At 41.9% G+C, this 8,282-nt stretch overlaps 1 protein-coding gene across 2 annotated transcripts in view; it reads right to left on the bottom strand.

The window, feature by feature from the left end:
* Positions 1-1,638: 1,638 nt before the first annotated feature.
* The window catches only part of LOC104942369 (coiled-coil domain-containing protein 106), an 8,573-nt gene continuing 1,929 nt past the window's right edge, over positions 1,639-8,282 (bottom strand). The window contains exons 1-5 of one of the 2 annotated variants that reach the window (XM_010767582.1): positions 6,261-6,638; positions 5,185-5,402; positions 4,038-4,250; positions 3,749-3,955; positions 1,639-3,031 (exon numbers count right to left, since the gene is read on the bottom strand). In XM_010767582.1, the coding sequence (XP_010765884.1) occupies positions 2,652-3,031; positions 3,749-3,955; positions 4,038-4,250; positions 5,185-5,402; positions 6,261-6,568 (1,326 nt within the window). In that variant the 5' untranslated portion in view covers positions 6,569-6,638 and the 3' untranslated portion in view covers positions 1,639-2,651. Of the gene's footprint in view, positions 3,032-3,748; positions 3,956-4,037; positions 4,251-5,184; positions 5,403-6,260; positions 6,639-8,282 lie in introns of those variants that run through there. The other variant, XM_010767583.1, reaches the window with a different exon arrangement.

Here is an 8,282-nt window from a genome sequence, read left to right as displayed (position 1 = left end):
CCAAATGCAAGGCGAAAATGTGAGTAACTCTGATGACTACTGGTATGTTGTTTAGTCCTCTAGTAATGAAGCGGTCATCTTTGCTCCGGGGAATGTATCATTGAGTGTAAAGACGGATCATGTCACTGTTAAAAAAACACCAGACTCACTCTGTAGATACTAAAGATATGAAACAATTTAAAAAGCAAGAACAACTTGTACTTTGTGGGCAGAGCTACCAAACTTTCAAACAGATTGTATTTAAATTGCTGTCAAAATAGGACATTTTCAAAAATAATTGTGTCCAAATAGAAAATAAAGGTTTCTTCCTAAGATTGCAGTAACAAATACAATTATTAGCTTTCTTCCTGAAAGTTAGAATTGAATTTCAAATTGTATTCCATCCCCAAAACAATTTCAACAAATTTGATTCATGCAAAAAAAATATGGTCGAAATATGTAAAATACGAAAATCCCTACTTAATACAGCCCTTCAATAAAACAGGGAAACAATGGATGCTCTTTGAAATGCTGCTAAATTTGTGAAAAAGGTTTTCATAAAACACAAAAATCTAAGCAATTATTTCTATTGAAAAGATAAATGTAATGGCACTCCATTACAAATCAGCTGGAAACAATAAACCCATGGAGAGGCCAACACAATCTACTCAATATCTTAAAATAATCTCAGTATTTGTGTTTTTTTTAAGCCAAGAACTATTTTCCCCAGAGAGCACAAAATCAATTGCTCAAGTCTGACCTCTTTTGCTCTATTCCAGGCCTTGTAATCCTTTTATAAAAAGGCATTTATTACGCAGCAATTCTGGCACACACTGGCAGTATGACAACAAAACATAACCCGGGCCATTTCACCAGTTCAAACACATTTGACGTGCTTGAAGTGGTGAAATGATTGGTGGTTATTACACGCTTCTCTCCGGGAGAATTGTCCAGATGCTCATTCTTTCAGGGTCAGGATCAAAGCTGGACAGGGAGTAGGCACTCCGCAATGACATGGCACCTGCAACCAGGAAAGACACAAAATGGAGTCCCAGCTGGCCCCCCCACCACCAGTGTGAGTCAAACTGCCGGGGGAAGAGGAGGAGGAGGAGAGCATGCTTCAGGCTCGATTAGGCCGACATCCTATCTCCATCTCCAGCTCTGAGCTCCATCACCCGAGTCATTAACACCAAAATCACAGCTGCCACTCTGGAGTATTATGGAGCAGGTGGAGGCTGCATTTTGCTGCTTTCTTTTGGAACCTGCTGACCATTTTGGGGGGGAATGCAAAACTGAAATGGTCATATACGTCAATAACATCTCCACTCTGTTTCCTTTTTCATTTGAGGATTTGCTGTGACTTGCTGGTGACAAGGAGAGCAGAAGTGACGATTGCATGCCTCAGGAAGTTGGAGGATATGTGTTGGCAGAGACATCTACCCATCTCTACCTCAGCAGACCAGAATGCATGTGTCCCCTCTGGCTGAGAAACATAAGGTCCCCTCTGCTGGGGTGAAATTGCTGTACACCATTTAAAACCTCTTTTGTTTTTGGTAAACAGATGAAAAAAAAAAAATGATTAAGACATGAGAAGTAATAAGAAATGACTGAATGAGTTCAAAACAGTAGAGGGGGAACAGGGGTTAGGGGGAGGGGACGGACATTGGGAGAGTGAAAGATAAGCAGATAGCGGGCGTGTGAATGGGAGTGACAGTGACACAGTCCCATGCAAAGATAAACAGCCCGAGTGCAGCCTCTGTAATGGCTCTGCGCAGGTTATTTGTCACTCCATGTGAAAAGCAAACAGCAGGCAAGGCACTTTGCACTGACACTCACCATCGCCCAAGGATGTCTCGCCAAGCTTTTCCATCTGTGGTCAAGAGACTCAAAACAAATACGCCTCTGACAGCTAATGTAACACCACATCTATTTTTTCTGCATTTCGTTCGTTGTGAATCACATTTCAGCTTACAGAAGTATGGTTTGATCATGTGATTGATGTTAGGGCTGCTTCCCCATCCCTTGAGATCAGGTGGCTTCTGAAAAGTTCTGTATTCTACTAAATGTCATGTAAAGTATTATCATGTGATAGTGTCTCGATACAGGACACTGAAAATATACCCTAGGATAAAAAACAAAGACAACATTTTCATATGGACACAGTGTTTTTTCATTTTGTTGGCAGCTCAGGAACATGGACACACTGTAACAAATGTCGTTTTCAAATAATTTGGTTCAACGACAGCATATGAATCAAAGGGGAAACAGAGTCTATGAGCACCTCTAACAAAAACAAGGTGCCGGGAAATGGAAATTGACTATCCACCATTTTGGAAGTAAATGACAGGAGGAATGATTTCTCTGCTATGTGAGCACTGCCATCTTGTGGCTTTTTCTAACACTACACACACTTCTCTTACAATTAAAAAAGGAAAATGTATAGGTGACAGCAGCTGTAAATCAGTTGTATGTATGTTATGTAAAAAATAAACATTAAATGTGTGAATGTGATTCTCAATAATGTACATTATTGTTCTCCTTGAGATGTGAATACACAAAAAAATGCTACATCAGACATTTAAATCCAGTCTTTCTGATAAGTGTAAAATCATCAAAAGCATGTCAACTCTGAAGGCATAATTTCTCACTTCTCCATCCAAATGAGATAATCATCAACCTATTAAAATGCTCTCTGCAGCGCCCCCTAGCTGCTGCAGGTGAGAATGCATCGCTCTGGGCCTTTTCCCCGAGATGGGCAGAAGCTCTCCGTTAGCTTTCATAATGTCTATCCTCCGGGAGAGGTCAGCGTCACTGTCAATCACCAAGGTGCACCTTTGGGCGTAGCTGACCAGGGTCTCTTCTCCTTGGCGGAACACCCCCACCAGGGGGACCATGTCTTTGCCGGCCAGGTGGAGCTCGGCAATACATGCTGTGTTGGCGATGGTGTTCCGGTCGATTCCGAGGTGACGGAAGGCTTCACTCATGCTTTTCTTCTTGACGAAGGATGACAGGACTTGTTTGTAGCGGTGGATGACGTACTGGACTCCGGTGGCTGGAGGAATGAACAACAAGGCATGTTTTTACATTGTTACTACAGAGGTGATTAAGAATATTTCCTCATTACAGACACAGACTCTTCTTAAGCACATGCAGAAGTGACTTTGAACATAAAATAAAGTGTCAGTCCCACTACAATAGAAAATACTAAGTTTTCCTTCACAATTGTATTTGAAATAGTCTGTTTTATAGATTTCTATTTCATATAAATTCTAATTTGAAATGCTCTAATTTAAATTAAATGTTGGTTCACTTTATTGGTCAGATTGTTTGTCTAATAACAGAAAAACTACATATTTTTAGGATTTGGTAGAAAGGGCTAGCATGGCCCAAGTAACCCCACTCAAAATAATAATAACAATAATAATAAATGGTGGATACACAAATGTTGTTTGATTTTCATTAGCACTGAAGGATAGAAAATTAGAGCTGCATTTGTGTGGTGTTAGAAGAATGTAATATTTGTTTCCCTTTTGGAGGTCTGTGGGTTTTCATTCTAGTTATCAGTATTTCTTACTGATGTTAAAAAGGGAGGACATCTACATCCATCTGACATCACATAACTATTATCTTTGCCCTTCCAACAGTAGGATTTTTTATGATAGACTTGAATGGTCAGGGAAGCACACTAGCACAATAAACAAATATACACATTTGAAATGTTATCTATATTATATATAACCATCTTTATAAAGACAAGACATTATCGTACCCCTTTTCCTGCTGTAGTCCTTCCCTCTCTTCGATCTTTTCTTGTCTTTGTGGTGTTTTTTCCTTCTGTGTTCACTTGAGGCCGCTGAAAATTCTGATGATCCCGACGCTTCAGAGGCGCTGTCGCTGCTGTCAGGGGAACACGAGGAAACTCTTTCTCTCCTCCGAGATTTGCTTTCTGAGTGCTGCACTTTGCTGTGTCTAGGAGCTGCGTATGATCAACAAAAAACGACATTTACAACAGTATCCAACCAGTGTAGATCAGACATATGGTCACTGCGGACACTGACCTTCAGTGAGTGGACTGGGAGATGCAAAGGTGGACATGGAGCGGTTACTGGTGAGGTTTTCAATCTGGCTCCTGAGGAACTTGCGGTCCTGCATCAGGTCCTCCACCTGTCTCTCCAGTGCAGCGATACGCTCCTGTTTGGTCTCCAGCATGCACTGCAGCTTGGTCATGGTCAGCAGCACCCGGGGGGGCAGGCTCTCTGCATGTGAGCCAGCTGGAGGGAGACAAGAAAGAAGAAGCATGAAAAAACACAGCGTTCCATTCAACAGTATTTTTGTTATTTCACTCAAATTGTTTCACTGGCATAAAATGTGTTTTTCTGTTCGTGTAATGTGGTTGTATCACTATTTCTATTTTATTTGTGCATACTTACACATCTGAAAACATTCTCTTGCACTATTTATCTGTTTTATTTGTTATATATATATATATATATATACACTCATGTTGCATTGTTGGAGGAGCCTGTGACTTAAGTTTTTCATTGCCATATCTACACTGTAGCTAATGTGCAAATGACAATAAAGCCTTGAATTGAATTGTTGCTTTCACACCACTTATTTTGTAACCTATTAAGCATGGGTAACAAAAATGAACTGTATTAAGAATTAAAACATCAAGGTCTTCATAATCTGACACGAGTATAATCACAAACAAAGCCAGATTCAAAGAAATTCAAAAAATGTTTTTTTAGATTCAGATTTCTTTGTTCAAGTTCACAATTGCAACTGGTGGTTCCCATTTGAATAAAGATATGATTGCACCAGGTTATTAAAAAGGTCCCCTATTATACTGTTTTTCATAAATATATTATAAGTCTCTTATATATACAAAACATGTCTCTGAAGTGTTTGGCTTGAAATACCAAACAGATCATGCATTGTGGCATCCCATAAATCCCTCTGTTTCAGCCCTGTTTCAAAAGTGCTGATTCTGGGTCTGTTACTTTAGAAAATAAGGAGCCACTCCTTATGGAGAGTGGCTCCTTAAAAAGTGAGCAAATCTTTTTTCTGAAACTTTCAGAGTCTCTTTAAACGGAGGGGACACCTGTTTATGTATAAAATACATGAAAATGTGGATTTTGCATAATAGGTGACCTTTGAAGCGTATATACCAACATTGACATATTTTCAGAGAAGTGCAGTTACCTGACATGGCGCTGCTGGGTGTGTTGTCCTGAACAGAATCCGCTGAGGCAGCAGTTTGGAAGTTCTCCCACTTGATGATGCGGAGGTCGTCTTGTTCCTGCTTCAGCCAAGCCGGAGAGGTGTATGTGTTTTCAATCCTCACAGAGCTGGAGTCGATCTCCACGCAGGGGGAGTACTCCGACGGCTCCTGCTGCCACACAGACGACATCTCTACAGACCTGTGGAAGCACCAGAGGGAGTAAGGGATCCTGTTATCTAGCACCGCCTTTTGGCGTAATTTGGTAAAATTTTCAACATCTTAAAACATTATTAGCCGCGTTCACACCGCAGTACTTTTCCCACTTTAGTTCCGATATAGTTCCGAAATGTCGTGTTCACACCAAAAAGAGACCGGAACTAAAATGAGTTCATCGGAACCTTTTTTAGCCCCTTTTCCGTACCTGCTAGAGAGCAGGTACTTTCGTCGGAGAAAAAGGTTCCGATGTCTGATTGGCTGGGCGGAATGCAAACCACGCCTCGTAAAACTCCAACAAAGTTTTGTGAAGCCGCCATTTTATTATCCTCGCATTAGCATTAGCCCAGCGCACAAACGCAGAGAGACTAACTTATGGCAACACAAAAGAAAACATGGGAGCGGTGGAGATGAGGAGGTGTCGGCGTTCTAGCTTCTACTGAAGCCAGTCCCCATCTCCGGGGACTTCCGTCCAGTGTTGTGCTAGTTACTGAAAACCAGTAACTAGTTACCATTACTTCATTTAAAAAGTAACTCCGTTACTTTACTGATTACTTACACCAAAAAAGAATGCGTTAATACTGTGAACAGTAACTTTTTAGTTACTTAAAAAAAGGGCTCCCATTAATGCCCTTATAGCCTTCATTTCAGTACTGTTATTGCATTGGAGAATAATACAATCAACTTGACATGCATTTGCATCACTGAACTCTGCTAAGCAATGTGGTCTCTATACAAACACAATCCGTGCCGTGTGCCGCCCGGACATGGTATCATGCTTACTAGCCCCCTGAACGCGGGTGACTCCACTGTAGAAATAGCCTGCATGTGTTCTACAACATACCGTGCAATAGCATCAACTTTTCCCTGGCTAGCAGTCCCTCGGTTAAAATCCAGCAGCTGTTGCTTAGGTGGAGTGGCGTCGGATGAGTCTGGGTCTTTGGTCTTAGCTACTAGCTTCGTCCCAGCATGTTGTTTCAGCAGATGTTTCAACAGATTTGAATTGCTGTTTTGGGCAGTAGATAGGCTCTTTGACCCGCCAAGACACAACTTACATTTAACTAAAACGTTCTTTTCTCTGTGCTCGACAAAAGTGAAATGGTGAGAATATCTCCAGGTGGAGAAACTCGACTTCAGCTCCACTGCCGCCATGATAGTCTTGTTAGTAAACACACCGACAGCGCGTCTCTGCCATGCATTTAAACAGTCCTTCGGCGCCACTCGATGACGTAGTATACTTGAAATAACAGGCTTGTTTGAGACGCGTTGCGGCTCGCCTCGAAAGTAGACGAGAATAGCCGATCGCAGCCGGGGGAGGTCTCAAAAAGCTCGCCTGAAATCGGACAGCTCCGAGTCGGCTTCTTCTTCGCCTTTTTCTTCTTCTTCTCTCGGTTTTTTGGCGGATTGCAAACAACTTTAAGGTGCATACCGCCACCTCCGGAGTCGGCTTGACTCGGTTTGCATTTATGCATTTTACCACAGCAGCCGAGATGATGTTTAATCGTTAATTCGATACGTGTACTAAGTAAGATACATTTGTTCCAGCTCAAGATGTTAGATTTCAACTTTATTGTTATTGCACAGATTACAGGTACTGAGACAACGGAAATGCGGGTTTTAGCTTCTAACCAGGAGTGGGCAACAAGCAGTAAAGTGGAAAAGTAACTGTACACAATCTACAGAATATAAAATACTAGAATGAATTGAATGATGAATAACACAGTGAGGGTCGATGGAATATACACAGCAGCCTGTGGAGCAGTATGAACAGTGTGTGATGATATGCTCAGATATATAAAGTTATGAAAGACGGGTAAGCAGGTGCAAAGTATAGTATAAAAACTTATATAGGATATAATTTCATTGATGATAAACATTGTGGGAACCAATTATTGAATAATATGGTTAGTGGAAGGGCGACGTAAACTGACCACAAAACAACAACAAACTTTTGCCGGAGCCAATTTGGAGAGCTTCATCGCAGCAGCACGGGGTAAAAAACCACCAATGACAGCGGCTGCAGCTCGACGATACCAGCGAGTCGTTTCCCATCCAAGCATTTCGCCTCCGCAAGCCCGTGGAGAGAACTGCGCGCCTCGCCGGCGCCTCGCTCTCGAGGCTGCTGGGCGTCTTTGTCCCGCGAATTTCACACCGTCTCATGTGAGCGAGCCTCCAGAGCAAGTCGGACAAAAATGACTAACCATTCATGCAACGCACTAGCAAGGCGTTGATCGAAATTGCGCAGGTCTCGTTGTGTCTCAAACAAGCCTAGGTTGCTCTGCCAGCATGTGTGACTCGCGATTGAGAAACGGCGGCCAAACGAACTATATAAAAAAAAAAACGGATAACGACGCAATGTATTAACGGTAACTGAGCTACTGAATTTACAAAAAATAATGCGTTAGAGTACTAGGCTACTTGCCAAAAATAACGGCGTTACAGTCCCAACACTGCTTGTTGTTTGCGGCCTGCCAGTAAAACCCTCAAGCAGGAAGGAAGAAGAAGAGAAAGTGAGCGTCAGCGGCTTAATTGGCCTAAACTCCTCCCCCAGGGATTTATTCCGTGTGAACGCCGATCTGTACTTAGTTCATGAGAACTAAAGAGTTATTCTGATCAAGCTAGGTTTGATGGCAACTAAAGTGGGGAAAGTACTGCGGTGTGAAAGCGCTGAATGGCAAACACCGCAATATTGGCAGCGCTTAAAACGTTGGTCCCTGGCATATTCTGAGTAGTTTCTCATCATACACGGAACTTGGTATAGATTTTGAGGATGATGGACAGACTGATTACCAAAATTATTAATATGTTCTTGCGGTTACTTCTCAAGAACCATCTTGTATCTGTAAATATAAGTTTGTCCAACACT

This window comes from Notothenia coriiceps, unplaced genomic scaffold (genome assembly GCF_000735185.1).
Source record: "Notothenia coriiceps isolate Sejong01 unplaced genomic scaffold, NC01 NC01_scaffold00004486, whole genome shotgun sequence".
NCBI lineage: Eukaryota > Metazoa > Chordata > Actinopteri > Perciformes > Nototheniidae > Notothenia > Notothenia coriiceps.
This window is presented reverse-complemented; position numbering and strand designations above follow the sequence as displayed.